Source organism: Pseudorasbora parva, chromosome 22 (assembly GCF_024679245.1).
Source record: "Pseudorasbora parva isolate DD20220531a chromosome 22, ASM2467924v1, whole genome shotgun sequence".
NCBI classification, from domain to species: domain Eukaryota; kingdom Metazoa; phylum Chordata; class Actinopteri; order Cypriniformes; family Gobionidae; genus Pseudorasbora; species Pseudorasbora parva.
Window position 1 is genome coordinate 15802932 of NC_090193.1, and position 19657 is coordinate 15822588.

At 38.4% G+C, this 19657-nt stretch overlaps 1 protein-coding gene across 4 annotated transcripts in view; it reads right to left on the bottom strand.

Moving 5' to 3' along the window:
* The window catches only part of palm1a (paralemmin 1a), an 88274-nt gene extending 70629 nt beyond the window's left edge, over window positions 1-17645 (bottom strand). For 2 of the 4 annotated variants that reach the window (XM_067432177.1, XM_067432178.1), the window contains exon 1: window positions 17450-17644. In XM_067432177.1, the coding sequence (XP_067288278.1) occupies window positions 17450-17454 (5 nt within the window). In that variant the 5' untranslated portion in view covers window positions 17455-17644. Of the gene's footprint in view, window positions 1-17449 lie in introns of all 4 variants that reach the window. The other 2 variants (XM_067432176.1, XM_067432179.1) reach the window with 2 other exon arrangements.
* Between the last annotated feature and the right edge of the window lie 2012 nt (window positions 17646-19657).

Consider the following 19657-nt stretch of genomic DNA (forward strand, 5'->3'; position numbering starts at 1 on the left):
ACAATATTGCAACAAAATTAGATTTGGCTGTACAGTCGTACTGGAGAAAACAGTGATGTTATCAGCTTATTTTAATTTATCATATAGCGACAATGTTGGCAGATCAGTATTATAGTTTATACAATTAAATAAAACCTAATTCATACATTTTTTGTATAATTAGTTGAATAACTTTAATCATAATTTTAGTGTCCCCAACTGAGCAAGCCAAGCCAAAGGCGACAGTGGCAAGGAACCAAAACTCCACCAGGGCATGATGGAGAAAAATAAACCTTGAGAGAAACCAGACTCAGTCGGGGTGCCAGTTCTCTTCTGGCCTATTAACACACCGTGTAAGATTATTATTCAGGCAACCTTACAGGTCAGAAATCATATTAGATCGGATTATTCAAAATTTCAGGGTATCACGCAAGAGACGGATTTATTTAGGATGGGGCGTCGATTACACAAGAGTATGAATACATGAAAGATCGGAATTTATAAGAGCAAATGTACTGAAACATGTCAAACGTGTAATGTAGGCCAAATAATGTACGCTATTTAGGCTTAAGTGGTTGTGTTGAACGTGATTTTTCGTGTTCCAGCTTTTGAAACTGTCCCGTAAAGTTAAGGGAACGACATAACCACGAATATGATAAAATGGCGCTCATTTCATCGTCCTCAAGTGGGACAAATTCTAAACAGCATAAGAGAAAGAAAGCCATGTATCTGCTCCAAGATTCAGCACCCAAGGATGATTTTCTGGAAAATGGACAGGGAAGCCAGGACAACATATTTCAACTTCCGATAACACCAGAGAAACAGCCCCTCTCACCGGACATGTCATTCCTCTCTCCAGCATCCCCGCATCTGAGCTTCTCAGAGAAAATGGAGGACTTGGTTCATGCTGGAATCAGACTATCACACTCGATCGCTATGAGCCCCCAAATATCGACCAAAAATCGTGGAGCCCCACAAACACCAAAGCCTGTGGGCCCAGCTCGTCCTCGCCCTCCTCCTGTGAGATTTCTTCGGTCACAACGTCAGGGCCCACACCCGCCTCCATCTGTTGTAGGTGAACCAAAAACAACTGATTCCAGCTCTCAGTGATGTGTTTTGGGTCCCCGCTATGATAACAGTAACTTTATCAAATGTTTACAAAACAAGGGGGAACCCAGTGTGCCTGCCTCTTTCTCTATCTCTGTTCTGTTACGTGAAAGAAAGTCTAAGGCCTTGTCAGGCCGTTTTACAAACCAATATAATCTGCTGCCTGTTACCTGTCAAACTAAGACTAATGTGGAGAAAAAAATTATTACTGTTAAGTTAGCGCTTTTAAACATCCGTTCACTTAAGAACAAATCATTTCTAGTCAATGACTTAATAACCACTAACAACCTAGATTTTCTGCTTCTAAATGAAACGTGGCTAGAAGAAAACTGTAGTGCAACAGTCCTCAATGAAGCAGCCCCTCCTAACTTTACTTTTATGAGTGTTTGCAGAGCAGTTAGGAGAGGTGGGGGTGTTGCTGCTCTTTTTAAAGATTTCTATCAATGTAAGCAAGTATCATTTGGTGACTATTTGTCTCTAGAATATCTGGGTATTGTGTTAAAAGGTTCTCCACGCATCCTGCTTATCATTATTTATAGGCCTCCGAAATACTCTGCAGGCTTCACTGAGGACTTTACAGAACTGTTATCAATAATTTCCTCAGAGTTTGACTGTTTTGCTATTGCTGGGGATTTTAACATTCACATAGACAATATTGAATCCAGTAAAACAAAAGAGCTCATGACTGTTCTTAACACTTTTGATTTGACACAGCATGTAAATGGACCCACACACAATCGTGGACACACCCTAGATTTACTTATCAGTAAGGGTCTAAACATTTCATCAATTGTTATTAAGGATGTGGCACTGTCTGATCATTTCTGTATTTTCTTTGATATATCAATCTCTCCTGCCATTGAAGCTAGATCTGTCTCTGTCAAAAAGAGATGCTTAAATGAGAACACTAATGTGCTGTTTATGAAGGCTTTATCTCTAACACCAAGCATATCTGCAGACTCTGTTGATTTTCTCCTTGACTCCTTTAACTCAAAAGTTAAGAGTGTAATTGATGATATTGCTCCTCTAAAAGTCAGGAAAAAGAGTACCAAACAAAAAGCACCTTGGACAAACTCAACAGCAGTTCAAATAATGAAAAGACAATGCAGAAAATCTGAACGCATGTGGCGGAAGACAAAACTTGTAGTCCATTATAACATCTATAAAGACACCCTTCATGCTTTCAATGTTGAACTAGGCAAAGCTAGACAGACCTTCTTCTCAAATATTATAAACAGAAACATAAACAACACGCGCACTCTTTTTGCTACTGTCGAGAGACTAACAAACCCCCCGAGTCAGACTCCTAGTGAAATGCTCTCAGACAGTAAGTGCACTGAGTTTGCTTCCTACTTCTCAGAGAAAATCAATAATATCAGAAAGGCGATCAGCACATCCTCTAGTTGCTCTGGGGTCAGTCAGATCATACCAAACCCTCGGAAAATTACCATGTCAGATTTCGACGCTATTGACTGCAAAATTTTAGAAGACACAGTACAGCATCTTAAAACATCAACCTGTGCCCTAGACACACTCCCCACTTCTTTCTTCAAAAGTGTGTTAAACTGTTTAGAAGCAGATCTCCTAGAAGTGGTAAACTCCTCACTTCTCTATGGGACTTTTCCAACCGCCCTTAAAACTGCAATAGTTAAGCCTCTTCTGAAAAAGAGAAATCTGGATAACTCCATACTGAGCAACTACAGACCAATCTCAAATCTCCCCTTCATAGGCAAAATCATTGAAAAAGTTGTTTTCAATCAGTTGAACAAATTCTTACGCTCAAATGGATACTTTGACAATTTTCAATCTGGTTTCCGTCCACATCACAGTACAGAGACAGCGCTCATAAAGATTATAAATGATATTCGCTTAAACACTGATACAGGCAAAACATCAATTCTGGTACAACTGGACCTCAGTGCTGCATTCGACACTGTTGACCACAACATACTTCTAGACAGGCTGGAAAACTGGGTTGGGCTTTCTGGAATGGTCCTCAAATGGTTCAGATCATACTTAGAAGGGAGAGGTTATTATGTGAGTATAGGAGACCATAAGTCTGAGTGGACATCCATGACATGCGGAGTCCCACAAGGGTCCATTCTTGCACCACTCCTGTTTAACCTGTATATGCTGCCACTGAGCCAAATAATGAAAAAGAACAATATTGCTTACCACAGCTATGCTGATGACACCCAGCTCTACTTAGCACTATCACCTAATGACTACAGCCCCATTGACTCCCTGTGCAAATGCATTGATGAAGTTAACAACTGGATGTGCCAAAACTATCTTCAGTTAAACAAAGACAAAACTGAAATCACTACATTTGGAAACAAAGATGAAATTCTCAAGGTGAACGCATATCTTGAGGCTAAAGGCCTGATAACAAAAAATCAAGTCAGGAATCTTGGAGTGATTTTACAGTCCGACCTGAGTTTCAGTAGTCATGTCAAAGCAATAACTAAATCAGCATACTATCATCTGAAAAATATTGCAAGGATTAGATGTTTTGTCTCCAGGCAAGACTTAGAGAAACTGGTTCATGCTTTCATCACCAGTAGGGTGGACTATTGTAATGGCCTTCTCACTGGCCTTCCTAAAAAGACCATTAGACAGCTGCAGCTCATACAGAACGCTGCTGCCAGGATTGTGAGCAGAACCAGAAAATATGACCATATCACACCAGTCCTCAGGTCTTTACACTGGCTTCCAGTTACATTTAGGATCGACTTTAAAGTACTATTACTTGTTTATAAATCACTCAATGAGCTAGGACCCCAATACATCGCAGATATGCTGATTAAATATAAACCCAACAGATCACTCAGATCAGCAGGATCAAGTCAGTTAGAAATACCAAGAGTTCACTCAAAGCAAGGAGAGTCTGCTTTTAGCTATTATGCTAGCCGCAGTTGGAACCAGCTTCCTGAACAGATCAGATTTGCTCCAACAGTAGCCACATTCAAATCCAGACTCAAAACACATCTGTTTAGCTGTGCATTTACTGAATGAGCTCTGAGCACTGTATGTCCGACTCATTGCACCCTATCTTATCTCTTTATTCTTTTTATAATTGTTTTAGTTTACCTTTGTTCTTATCTCTGGTTATTGTTTATTTTATATGTTCTTTTGAGTTGAATATGACGAGTGAAAACTGGGTTTGATGGAAAAAGTAAGTTTGACAATAAGGTTTGAGTATGTGTAAATCTGTGGAGGGTATGATGAGTGAGTAAGGGTTTTAACAAGAAGGTTTCTGAGTAAAAATCAGGGAATAGTGATTAAAATGGATGTTATGAACGTGTTTGAGAAAGAAATGAATGAGAGGTGTTCTAATTAAGATGGTACATGTATGTAGGCAGTAAACTGAAGAATGTTTATTTTTATATCAGACCATTATTGTGGATCTGACCATTTTATTTTATTTTATCTTATTTTTCTTATTTTTATTTTTATTTATTTATTTTTTTGTATTTTTTTTTTAATTACTATATCTTTACGACTGTTTTAACTATGCTTGTTTTTAATTCTTTATTCGTCCATATGGTATTCTTTTTTTTCTCATGCATTTGTTACCACTGTTTTAATTAATTTCTATGTAAAGCACTTTGAATTGCCATTGGGTATGAAATGTGCTATACAAATAAACTTGCCTTGCCATGTAGGCCTACGTTGCAATAGGCTATAGGGTAAAAAAAAAAACTTTAGTTTGCAACTTAAGTTTAGTAACACATAATAAATGCATCATATTGATAAAGTGTATAAAGAATATAATTTGATTTTTTGAAATTCATTTTTCCCTTTCTTTCTCCAACAGGGTGTGACCAAGATATCCATTGATGCTTTGTTGTTGCAAAGTTTCTCATCCAAGCCAGTCAGTTCTTCTTAAAGGGAGAGTTCACTCAAAATGAAAATTCCGTCAACTTACCCTCATGCTGATCACAAAAGAAGATATTTGTAAGAATGTTTGTAACCAAGCAGATAGAGCAACCATTCACTACCATAGTAGGGGAAAACATATTATGGTAGTGAACGGTTGCTCTATCTGCTTGGTTACAAACATTCTTACAAATATCTTATTTTGTGTTCAGGAGAACAAAGACAATTATACAGGATTTGAACAACATGAGGGCGAGTAAATGATGACAGAATTTTCATTTTTGGTGAACTATCCCTTTACCAGCTGAAACACTGACAAGAATGCTCCACTACTTTGTACTTTGACTGTGTGTGTAGTTTCAAAACTAAAGGTGCATTAAAGGCATTAAAGAAAAGTGACAAAGGCTTTGGTCCTTTTTTTATTATTTAAAGAAATTTGAAATTAATTCTTATGAAAATGTATTGTTTGTATGACAAATATTATAAATGCAGATGATACAATGTGTTTTCATTTGGTTTTTATCCTCGCTATAACATGTTGTAACTAACAATTAAAACCATTTAAAAATAAAACCCTTAATTAAAAAGTTTTAGTTCAATTAATTATAAAATCGGGTTGAGTAAACGTAAAGTTGAAGTCAAGTTTGAGCCAACTAAAAATTGTTAAATCAATTAACTTTAAAAAATAATTGAGCAAATGTACCTTTTAATGTTGAAGTCACATTTGAGCCAATTAAAAAATATTAATTCAGGTAACAATTTCTTGAACGAAAATGAGTGAACGTAAAAAAAATCTGTGGAACTAGTTACTAAATAATAATCAGTTGAAAGCACTTGAAATTTTTTACAAAATAATCTTGGAAGGGAAATTATGCAATGATTCTGTAGACACATGAACGTTCAGGCTGATATCCATATCTAGAGTTTCTGTACTGAAATCCACACTATTCTGTTCAGGGAAACAGACTCATCCCTATGGATTTACTCATGAACTGCTCAATGGATTAAATTATCTAATTTATATGACCTCGCCCAATATTATCAGTAAAGGGTGTTGGCCATGACAGATAAATGAGATAACAACAAGCTTCTCTCACATTGATAGTGAATAACAGAGCGAAGAGAATAACAAAATGGACAGGAAGTGAAGGACAGAGGACACATTGGTTTTAAATTATGGTGGGAAGGGTTTCCCACTTGCTTTAGTTCTTAGTACTCAGTTTTCACCCTTCTTTGAGGAAACCTGACCAAGCAGTTTCAGGCCCGTTCATTAGGGCTCAGCTCAGACACGGAGTCTGATGAATCCTTTGAAGCTTCCCAGCATTCCTCAGCACATGTGGCAGAAATCAGCACTTCATAAGCAAGAGGAAAGGATGACAGTGGTGAAATGGTGCACATGCTGAGTTTCAAAGCAACATCAACAGGAACTGAAGTGCCCATCAACCTTTTCATTGAAGCCTGAGATTAAAAATGCTCCATTTTGACTTTACACTTAAATGAACGGGAAATCGAGCAGCTTTATCATACATTTGAGATATTTATCTCAAATTTTGAGATGTTTATCTCAAATATCACCACAGCGGCACTGGTCCAAAAAAGGCAACATATAGTAGCCAACTTCCCAGGCTCAAATATTTGATTTCTTTTTTTTTTTTCTTTTTGTGGAAGAAAGATAAATATCAATAGCAATGAAAGCCAAATTATTAAATGTAATGGCTGTATATTATAAGTATAAGTAAGCCACTATTTTGTAGAGGGTGAATCAAATTGACAATTTCACACAAGATTTGCAATCAAATTACAGGGGGTTAAACATGACATTAAAAAGATGGCATCATCATTATTTTATTTTCACACAGAGATGGTAGGACTATTAGTAAAATTATGTTTACTCAACTCAAGCAATCTTTGTTGCATTATATGCCAACGGTGGCAATTAAAAAGTGGGAAAAAGCTCTTGTGTTTTTTGCCCCAAGTTTGTATGACTGTAACTCAAGAACTATTAAAGATATCTTAATATCCTTTAAGATTTATTTTGGTATCTTCATTTTAAAAAAAACTATATGGTTCAATCCCAGAGATATGAAGATATTATTGCTGCTTCAATAGTGAATTGGTAATTTTGTACACATTTTCACTGGCCAAGTTTTTTTTTTTTTTCCTTTATAGAGAAATATCCACAACAAATAAAGTTGAATCTAAAACAACACAACACAACTGCATAGAATATACCCATGCACCACAAATATACTTTTTTTTCCAAAGTTTGCATGCCTGTTAACTATAAAAGTGTTACATATATCTCATTAGGGTTAGATTTTTGTTCCTTAACAAACTTTTCTTTTGAAATCTTAATTTTCAAGGTTCATGGTTTAATCCCATAGACATAGGGATCTTAATGCAGTTCCATGTTCAATTTGTTGAATTGTGTCCATTTTCAAATGGTCAAAAAACAAATAAGGGTCCCTTTGCAGACAGCTGATACATATTGTGTTTAAAGAAAAATATCTGAAGAATAAATAATGTTAAAATGTATCTTGTTTCCCTCTATCAAAACAATTGCATACAACATGCCTCTCTGAGTGCCAAAAATCCACTGAAATGGTCAAGTTGAGCCACATTAACTTACTCTCAAAAGTATTTTATAAGAATCTTTATATAATTTAGTTTAAGGGATATTTGAACAAAGGAATTTTGTTTACATAAAGCTTCTGAAGCGCCCAAACTTTCAAATACACAGTTTTGTAACTACATGTACAATATTGACATCCCATGAACCAAATAGGGCCTAAAAAATCCAAAAGAAAAGTTTATAGGAACAAGAATCTAAAATTATATTATATCATATAAGATTATATTTAACGCTTCTTCAGTTACACACACACACAGACACACACACCAACACACACACACTCTCCAGAGCTCATTTACCTACCTCCGTCCCCAGCTCCTCCCCCCGTCAGTCAGGATTTTGTATTCTAATTCCCCTTGAATCAGACTAAGTTCCTGAACTATGTTGTACATTTTATAATAATTGAATTCAAAATTAATGATATCTGCAGTACATCATGTTGGTTCTGTTCTGTTTACCCTAAGGGGGTTATTGCTGCTCTCCCTGTTCTCATCCATGCTATTCTGCATGGATGTACAGCAAGTTTTTGCCCAGAACAGAACCATACCAGCAATCCAAACTATATGCTAATAGTCAATGAATCCTCTTTGACAATAGTGGTCCTGACAGAATTCTAGTGTCAGTGTTATTTGTTCTTTAGACATTCCTCTTTAAACAATACGTATCAGCTGCTTGAAAAGTTACCCATATTTGGTATTTAACCTCTAAAAATGTGTACAATGGACCAATTTACTCATGAAGCCATATTAAGAACTCCATATCTCTGGGATTTAACTAAAAAACAGTTTGTTAAAGGATTAGTTCACATCAAAATTTTACATATATTTAACTCACCCCCATCTAATCCAAGATGTCTTTTTTTCTTCAGTCAAAAAAAAAAAAAAAAGAAATTTGGAGGAAAACATTCCAGGATTTTTCTTTCCACCATTGACATCCATTGCAACAAAAATGTTGAAGGTCCAAATCAATGCAGTTTCAAAGCGCTTTGAATGGCTTCAGAGGCTCTGCACGATCCCAGACGAGGAATAGGGTCACAAAAATCACATTTTTGAGCTGTCACCTTTGGCATATAACACAGCAGCTAAAGTAAACAAATTTAACTAATAGACCTGCTCATCTCTGTGTAAAAAATTAAATTATGTTGCTGCCATCCCACTAAAGTAATTTTTAACTTAAACTCCATGTCCTAAACAGACACGATGCAACACGATTTTCAACCGCAAATCAGACTCGACCCGACATCAGTTAATCAAAAAATCACAACCAATCAGAAGAGCGTGTAGGCTGGCTCTATGCAAGCGCATTGAGTGCATTCACAAGAAAATTGATTAGTACAATATTGAATTCTTATACCGTACACAATTTTAGCATGATTAAAAATACACCATTTTTTTATCATAGAATACACTTGTTTGTTCACCTTGACAGTTTGAACAGTTGTTTTCTTTAATTTATTTTCAAGATCTGATGTGAATTATCCATTTTTGTTCTCAGTAAGGCTATGTCTACAAAAGTCATGAAAAATTATATTCAAACTCGCATAAAAATATTTGTTACATTAAACAAAGCAGGCTGCACTTGTCATACTTTGTATTTTGTTCCAGCCACAATGCCAAATAAATAAAAACAGTCAAATATTTATTTATTTTTTCTCACGTGTCGCATTTGGTTAGGGCACAGTGAAGGCTTATATACACTCACCTAAAGGATTATTAGGAACACTTGTTCAATTTCTCATTAATGCAATTATCTAATCAACCAATCACATGGCAGCTGCTTCAATGTATTTAGGGGTGTGGTCTTGGTCAAGACAATCTCCTGAACTCCAAACTGAATGTCAGAATGGGAAAGAAAGGTGATTTAAACAATTTTGAGCATTGCGTTGGTGCCAGACGGGCTGGTCTTAGTATTTCACAATCTGCTCAGTTACTGGGATTTTTACGCACAACCATTTCTAGGGTTTACAAAGAATGGTGTGAAAAGTGCAAAGCATCCAGCATGCGGCAGTCATGTGGGCAAAAATGCCGTGTTGATGCTAGAGGTCAGAGGAGAATGGGCCGACTGTTTTAAGCTGATAGAAGAGCAACTTTGACTGAAATAACCACTCGTTACAACCGAGGTATGCAGCAAAGCATTTGTGAAGCCACAACACGCACAACCTTGAGGCAGATGGGCTACAATAGCAGAAGACCCCACCGGGTACCACTCATCTCCACTACAAATAGGAAAAAGAGGCTACAATTTGCACAAGCGCACCAAAATTGTACAGTTGAAGACAGTTGAAAAATGTTGCCTGGTCTGATGAGTCTCGATTTCTGTTGAGACAGATGGTAGTCAGAATTTGGAGTAAACAGAATGACAACATGGATCCATCATGCCTTGTTACCACTGTGCAGGCTGGTGGTGGTGGTGTAATGGTGTGGGGGATGTTTTCTTGGCACACTTTTGGCCCCTTAGTGCCAGTTTGGCATCGTTTAAATCCCACGGCCTACCTGAGCATTCTTAGCCTGACAAGCCAGACCCACATCAAGATGTTTGGTCTGGAAACTCACCATTGACAGTGTTCAATCCGAGGGGCGGGATAAACGGTTGTCTTTCAAACTCCCTCTGCACGCGATAGGATAGCGCTACCACCAACCAGAGCAACGAAGGTGAAACAGAGCTTGTTGATAGATTAAACATTCGCCGTATCCGGTCAGCAAAACTCCGAACACATCTTCCCTTTTTAAAAATGACTTCAGTGCCGTTCTTTGTTCTTTTCTCAGAGAAAAGCTTAACTCAGAGTCTTCCAGAGTCGCGGTCAAAGCTGATTCGAAAGACCGCCGTTCGCTACATTCTTCTGTTTACTAGAAGCACGCAAACGCAACTCGGCCATCGTCATTATGGCCCCGCCCACCGACTCTATACACGATGTGATTGGCCCGGCAAGAGTTAGGCGAATACAGCTCAGAAGGGTATTGAGAGTTGCTAGACAACACTCGCGGGCAAATTAAATTTGCTGCCGCTAGGGTGCGTCTAGATTTCTAGGCTAGAGCATTCTTTATGGCCATGTTCATCCCTTTATGACCACCATATACCCAATCCTCTGATGGCTACTTTCAGCAGGATAATGCACCATGTCACAAAGCTTGAATCATTTCAAATTGGTTTCTTGAACATGACAATGACTTCACTGTACTAAAATGGCCCCCACAGTCACCAGATCTCAACCCAATAGAGCATCTTTGGGATGTGGTGGAACGGGAGCTTCGTGTCCTGGATGTGCATCCCACAAATCTCCATCAACTGCAAGATGCTATCCTATCAATATGGGCCAACATTTCTAAAGAAGGCTTTCAGCACCTTGTTGAATCAATGCCACATAGAATTAAGGCAGTTCTAAAGGCGAAAGGGGGTCAAACACAGTATTAGTATGGTGTTCCTAATAATCCTTTAGGTGAGTGTATATATTTATAATATATATATTTTTTGTCTTTCAGTATTTGCTCTGTTATTAAGTCTGTTGTTAAGTTCTTTTAGTTGATTTTGTCCAAATTTTGTTAAGATAATGTTATCATTTGGGAATGTCGTTGTTGTACAGCCAGAAGGGCTCATGCCAGGCCTAAGGTTTTTGTAAAACACTGCCACTGAAATATACAATCATGAAATGTAATATTTTGGCTTTCTTTTCATTTATGTATTCTTTCATCAGAAAAAAAAGATCAAAATCAACATTTTTAGCTGGGATCTCTGACTGAGTTGACACAGAATGACCCAATATTATTACCACCACATTTTTTCAGCTAAAAGCAGCTCATATCATATTTCAGGAAAGATATTTTCATTGTGCCAATAAAACAGCGCCTAATTTCATCCTCTCCTGAACGGAGTGGTCATTTATGGGGTTTCAGACAGACCCATGCGAGTCACTAATGGAGAGGCATGTGTCATCCGATATGGGTAGGGCCTTTCATTCAGATTCCTGGAGCAACTGTCAGCCCACCCCTCATTTCTCTCCCTCTCCCTCTGGTGTAGTACATTAGAGTAATTAAGTCTGCCGGCAGTTGTCTCTGCTCTTATAGCTAAAACCCCGGTCATGATGTATGTATCCTCTCAGTTTCACAGAGGGAAACAGGATTCTCAGTGCATGGATTATTAGGTTGTTTCACATATCAATACAGCTCACTGCATTCTTACAAAAATCAGTCAGTCAGAAATCGTTTGTGTACTGGTTATGTACCAATAAATCTCATCGTTTGACACGCTTGAAGTCAGCATGAAATGGAAATTACCCCTATCTATTTTCTGAAGGCATCTCATTGATCTCATTAAGGATCATTTATCCATGCATGTTTCATTTATAAAACATTTTAACTTTGCAATGTTTAAATCAAAATATCACAAGTCTTCCAGTGAAACGACAGAATACTTAATTCTCTAGTGAAATATGCCAGACTTTTGCAAGCTTGCTTTTAGATCTGCCTCTATTCAATCAACAACCGATGGATAAATATTTATTGTTTTAATTATCCGTTTTACTCAGATCACAATATGGAAGAAATTCTCTTTTCCCATTACATCATCACAACTATCATTAGTCTTTCTCAATGCGATGCATCCCACAAGCACTAACTTGCAAAGTTCAACCTAATATACAATGTACCGAAATGATGAAACAAACTACATTTGTATTGCTCAAAGAAAATATAAGCTCAGCAAAAGAAGTTAAAGTTCAGAGTAAGCAACAGAGAAATGCAGCAGCAGAAAAAAGACTCATCACAATTCAGTATGCAAATGAATGCAAAAAGAAGAACCAATCACAGTTTAGAATGCAAATTAGCAATAACCTAATCACTTTTTTGTTTTAATTGATCATTGCAAGCACTCTGAGACAGTCTACATTCTGAATGAAAGTGGAGTTGTGTGACTGATTATGTATGAGACTTTTAAAAAGTCTCTTCTGTGTTTTTCTCTTATAATATATCAACCTTATTTTGCCACGCAGAAGAAAGCTGTTTTCTATTAATGTGCAATACTTCTAATTCATTAGCTGGTATATGTTAATAACTAGAAGAAAAAGTGCAGTAAATGGTAAAACTGTTTGTATAAAAAGGGGTGTTTATGATTATTAGAATAAATTAAAATAACAGGAAAACAAATACCAGTTTGCACAATATCTAGCATCATGTACAAAAAACAACTGAAAAACCTCAAAGTGGGCTTTCTCTCACTAATCAAATATAAAATCTGGAGTGAAGTGATGCATTGAGTAGAGAGGAGATCTCTGTCAATCCATTCTATTCTTTGTTCCACACATTTTTCTGTGCCTTGCTTCTTTAAACGCAAGGCATACTGTTTTGGCTTCTTTTCAAACTATTTTCGTTGGCGGAGATGATATATTAAAAGAAACAAGCCGATTTCTGGGTTCTGGTGCATTCAAGTCCTTCAGGGAAGTTCGTATTTATGAGGTGGGAAGCCGTGTTTACGGTGTCAGGTGTGGTCAATGCTGCCTTTATGTGCTATCGGAATGATCATAAATACTGGTTTTCTTAGTTGGACATGAATGAGAAACAAGAACGATAAAACTTCTCAAGTCAAAATTTGAATGCAAATGTGATGAATCATAATCAAGACTTCATAAGTGGGAAGTAGGATTTCAGACAGCACTTGAAGGCAGCAAAAGATGGCAGATTCTATTAATTAACTACACAAAATCAAGATCTACATCAAGATTTTTTTAACTCTACTTCCAGAAAATAAAGAACAAAATGTGTATCAGGTCTTTTGCCTTTTTATGTTTTTAATTAATTTATAAAGCCATTGTTAATAAGCCACGAGTGTCGTCTAGCAACTCTCAATACACTTCTGAGCTGGAAAAAACAAACTCTGGTCAGGCCAGTGTTGAGTCCTGCAACGGGTCGGGTACCCGCATAAAAGTGGCTAAAACGGGTGGATTGTGACATTTATAAAATTAACGCGTGGAGATGCGGGCAGAAAATTAACTCAGTGCGGGCGGGTATTAGCGCGGATGAAAATTATGTGCAATTAGTTCTGTGGCGAGGTGGACCGGGAAATGATGGTGAATGAGCGTCACCTGCGAGCCACACCGGTCTCGAGTCCTCTGAGGGAGCTCGGAGGCATATAAGGACGAGCGACACCAATAAAGGACGAGAGATCACCAGACCAGGATTTGACGTTGAGTTGTGTTTACGTTTTATTATGTGTGTGTGTGGTAGTTGTCCGTGAGGGGCTGCGCACGTCACCTTCGTTTTGTTTGGTTAAAGTCTTTTAAATGTTCGCCGGTTCCCGCCTCCTTCTTCCCCCCTCGAACATACTGTATTACGATTTATATGTCCAAATTACCATTACACATACACACAACGACGATATGCCATTTGACCCATCACGTCACCACAGCTGCGACGGGGCAACTTTTGTTGATGCCTCTCGTAGCCCAGTTGGAGCGAGTGTTGCAGGAGTAGCAATGGATGAAGTAAAATTAAAGTTGGTGAGTGAAGTATATCTGTGCGTTCACACCGCCGGCGGCGAGAGCGTCAAGCTGGCCGGAAGTCATTCATTTTCAATGGGAGCCGGGCGGCGAGCTCCGGCGAGAGCGGCGCGGCTTGGACGATTTGGGCGTCGAGGAGAGTTGAAATCAGCTCAACTTTATGGTAATGAGCTATGACGCGGTTCGGCGGCAACAGGCGGCAACCAGTCAGAATGTAGAAGTGCTCCGCTTGAGAGAAATCCAGAGAACGCAGGCCTGTAAACTTTGGTTCCGACCACATTAGTTCCCAAGCAATTTGTAGGAGAGGTTGATCATTGCTGTGCGGGTTTCCCTATCATTTATGACAAGATCATTCATAGTGATGTGTAATTTGTTAAGAAGTCGCGCAACACTATTTTATAGGCGCTAGAACGCTCGTTGTTCAGCGGGTGTGCAATTAATTCTTACTTTTACATTTAAACGATTTCATGAAGTTAATTTATACCCTACTTGTGGTCAGTATATCCATCAACATGCTTGTTTGATTTGCGGCCTCTTTAAATACAGTTTAAAAAAAGAAAAAACATTCGATCTACGTCAGAGCGGCAGCACGTCCACGGAGCTTTCTACAGCGTCGTTGTCAGGGCAGCAAGAGCGAATTTTGACGCTCTCGCCGGCGGCGGTGTGAACGCACGGTATGAAATTGTTGACAACGAGTCTTTAAAGGCACTTTAGACTGTTTCATTAGCCCATTCATGATGCTGTTGATGTTGAGAGAGGTGCAAGATAAAAAATAAAGCATTTAAATTGAAATGATTTTAGCGTGTGTGATTTATCGCGGGCACGGGTCGGGTAACAGGCCAAATATTAACCGGTCTGGGCGGGTGCGGATTTAATTTTGATATTTTCACAGGTCGCGGATCGGATCTGGTGCAAAACCTTGCAGGTATATGGGCGGGGGCGGGTCTCCAAAAATGAACCCGTGCAGGACTCTGGTGGGTGGGGCCAGAGGGGGTAATCTAGCACTCAGAAAAAAATGTTAGGGGCGGACATTGCTAACCAAGCCATCACCTGCTGTTAGCATCCCATTGACTCCCATTCATTTTTGAGTCACTTTGACAGTGAATAACTTTACATCTGAGGCATTTAAAGACTCAGTTTGTCCATTGTTTATTTATAAAGAAACACGACAATGCATAAAAGGCTCCATTACCTTGTATCTGACACTATCGCCCCGTAGAAGCTGTTTTTGTAAAAATAGGCTAACGATTGCGTCATAACCAACGCGAATCTGTCGCACAATTGAGAAATTACCATATAGACATGAGGAGACGCTCGCAGGCAATCTTTTACTGTCTATGAGACAGTCGGGGGGACGTGGAGACATAAAGTCTGATAAAGTCTAAAGGGAGAAGAATGGGGAGAAGCCCATAGTGAGCCAAAAGCAACGAGACAAAACAACAACGTGATTCAGATTTCACTTTCCACAACTACTTGAAGACCTACAGCTGTCAGACAGGAGGCTCACGTCACATCTACGGCGTCAAGCTCAGTCTGAGCCTGCGGAGTTCGCTCAGCTATCAGGGAGTGAGTGCTTCTAATTGACTTCATTTTCTGCCATTGAAGTCTATGGGAACACTGTTTCCATTTCTTTTACTGTCTATGGTAAACACAGAAGCTGGCGAACGGCGGTCTTTTGAATCGGCTTTGGCCACAACTCTAGAAGACTTGGAGTTAAGCTTTTCTCAGAGAAAAGAACAAAGAACGGCACTGAAGGCATTCTTAAAAAAGGAAGATGTGTTCGGAGTTTTGCCGACCAGATTCGTTGCTCTAGTTGGTTGTAGCTCTATCCTATCACATGCAGAGGGAGTTTGAAAGACAACCGTTTATTCCGCCCCTCGGATTGAGCCCTCTCAATGGTGAGTTTCCAGACCAAACATCTTGATGTGGGTCTGGCTTGTTAAGCTATTATTAAGCCTAAATAAAAAGGCCTAATGTCACTAATAAATACATAAATATTGTTGTATTCATTTCTCACTGACACACCCACAACTCGAGGGATAGGTCACCCAAAAATAAACATGACCCCATATAATGTACTCACCCTCAAGCCATCAAGCTGTGCCCTCAAGCTAGGTGTGTTATATTAAAAAATATGCCTTGGCTCTTCCAAGCAGTAGGCTATAATGGCAGTGTCCAAAAAAGTGCATCCATCCGTTATAAAAGTAATTCACATGGCTCTGGAGGGTTAATAAAGGCCTTCTGAAGAGAATCGTTGGGCTTTCGTAAGAAAAACATCCATATAACACGTTATGAAGTAAAATATCTAGCTTCCGGTAAACCACCTTCCGTATTCAACTTACAAATCAAGTGTAGCGCATCTCGCAGTTCAAAAAGGTTATGCTAGGTCCGACGTCATCATTTTTGCAGTTATGCTTTCTTCGATTCAGAAGGCGGTCCGCCAAAAGCTAGATATTTTACCATATAACGTTGTTATATGTAATGTTAAATTGTATATTATTTTCTTAGAAAAACCCATCGCTTCACTTTAGAAGGCCTTTATCAACTACCATTAATGCTTGAAAGAGCCAGGACATATTTTAATAGAGCTCTAACTGTATTCGTCTAAAAGAAGAATATCATATAACGTTACATGGCTTGAGGGTGAGTAAATCATGGGGTAATTTTCATTTTTGGGTGCACTATCCTTTAACTCGTATTTAATGTTACGACTTTATGTGCGTTCAACTCGTAAATACGATATATTCTACGTGAACTGAACGAAATGATAAGTTACTCATATTGCTTGTGAACATGACTTATGTTGTCACAATCGTTAGCCAGATTAGTATAGCCTCGTGCCTTGCCGAATCACAGTAGTGGTTAAAATACAGTAGCCTACATGATACTCCACACAAACCCACATGTAAGATGAAAAACTAAAAACCTCAAAGATTAAAAAAGAGACATGCTGCTTCTAAATTAGCCATGTAAACAACTGCACTGAGTGTCAATGCGATGAAGGAGAAACCTATTTCTGTCAGCACGGGGGTTATAGAGCGCATGTGTGCTGGATGCTGCTCACCGCTGGATGTCATACCGTTATCCGCTCGCTGTACCGTACCTAGGCTATATTAACCACAGACAGCAAAATATACAACATAGCTCTTAAAATCAGCGTTTATAAAATAAAAAATACAGCCTTATTCAAAATATACCGTTTAATTGTGTCTTAGGTTGGCAACGCATGAAAGCAAATCTCTCCTATAGATTGCAGCAGAAGAAAAGAGCTTGGGATGTTTTGCAGGTGTGGCTCCGTTCACTCATTATAAGGGCCAGCGATACACTGGTCTGCCCACTAAATGAACAATAGTTGCTATACTCACTGCATAGTGTCCCAATGCGGTTTCCCTCAAATTTCAGGTTTATTCTCCCGTGTGTTTGTTTTTATCAGAGGCGCAGCACCATCAGTGTGTCAGTCCTGTGTCTTCTCCCTGTGTGTGAGCAGTGAGACCGGGAGCTGCTGCTGCTGGCGTCCCTCCCCTGATTCTGCCCCTCTCTGCCTTATGATCTGTCCACCGCTATCCAAAAAAAAAAAAAAAAAAAAAAAAAGACTCCACGTCCGTGTCAACGAGCTCTAAAGCTGAGAACTCGCTTTATGAACTCTATGAGTGTCTCCGGTTTCTCAGAGATCTGAATTTTGTATATGTGATCGTCTATAGATGTTTTATTTTAAAGGATATTTGGCCCAGTGTGATCATTTATTGAGGGATTTGTCGTCCCCTCATGGACTTAGAAGGTATTACAAGTCTATGTACATGTGCGTTGACATGTTGCAAATCATTTATTTATTTTAGTCATGAGATTCTGTAATTTATATAAAAACTTTCAACTTGGCATTCACTATTAAATATCTGTTCTGAATGATGAACAGATTTAAAAAATAAAAAAACTGTTTTTATTTATTTAATTTCTGCTATTTCTAGCTGCTAGATTTTTTGTAACCTACAGACACAATATAATTCCTGTTCCTGTAACCTCTTCATTGTCCATTAAAAAGTAAATTACAGTAACATAATCTAATGTGCACTTCTGTTACAAAATGATGGAAATGAAGATAATAATTTCCCATGCAATATTAACCTTTCAACCCCTTAATTAAACAAGGGTTGAACAGTTGTGTAAGTTCATATCCATAACTTTTCATAATTATTATTTGATGTATCCTTGAACCATTTGAAATGCACATAATTGATATGCAATAAATACAGGGAATATCTAAATGTGTATATGTAATACTATACATGCTATTATATTTAAGCTACATTTAATGCAGCTCAAAAACATGATCTTTTTTATAGATGTTATATCTTCTATTTATAAAATAAGTAAACATCTTTTTTAAATAATCAAATAATTTGTATGGTTATGTTTTATTTTATAAATTTGCAGTCGTTTTTATTATTTTTTTATTGCATCTTATTGCAGCTTTTTTTAATGTTATTTACAGATTATATTATACCAATAAATATTGACAGTCTGTGGTTTTCCTTCAGCTGGTTGTGTGTTTGGCACTAGCCTGTAGATGGAGTCCATGACCAGCTCTTTATGTACATATACTGCCATAGAAATGTTCCCATGGCCATGATACTCTATTATAGGAATTAATTCATTTGGAAATTGGTGATAAATCATTGAAGACATCAATGAAATATATAACTTCAAACCTCCAAAAAAGAGCAAACACTGTCAGAAATATTCATATAGTCGAATGCATAGGTGGCCACACTGAATCTCTTATGTTAAAAGCATTTAAATAACGTAGCTGTGACTTATTGAGCTTGTTTAACAAGTGGACATTTTTCTCGTGCAGCCAAAGCTAGCATTTTTGAAGAATCTCAGCCCACACAGCTCCACCCTGATGCTCCTGCAGCCAGTCCTCTTGCAGACTCCTCGGCAGCCTGCACACGGAGCCGCCTCACTGGCCTACCAGTTGCCGTGGTAACTTGACATGTCTCCATTTGCTCTGATCAATGGAAATGTTGCCGTCGCAGGGGATTGGAGCACTGCCAGCTCTCTCGGAGTGCAACGTAAATCCCTCTCTCCCTCTCAGAGACAGGGAAGACACAAAGGAAGAAATGGTGGAAGGGGAAGCGGTGGGGTGGTGGGGGAGGTGGGTGTGAAATGACATCTGGGTGGTGTCTTGTCCTCTGTGGTCAGGGTTAAATGATCACTCTTGAGGCTAATCATTTTTATTTGAGTGCACTGATTCTGTAATAACAAAACAATCATTTTGAGTGGCACTCCTGCGAGATAGAACAAGGTATTTTGCTCAAATGATCAGCCTTCCAGATTTTGCTGAGTCTAAATTTCTGTCAGGAGGGGAGGGGGTAGACATTGCCATCCGCGTGTTAGGAGGAGGATTTGATTTCAGCATGATGCTGTATGTCATGCCAAAACTTGAAGATTCGTGAGCAGTGTAGAGAAAACCCCCTTTTTAAAGTCAGATTAAAGGTATTTGTTTGTTCTCTAACATCTCTGTGAAACATGCCCATGGCGAAATTGAACGTGTCATGCTTAAAGGCACAATATGT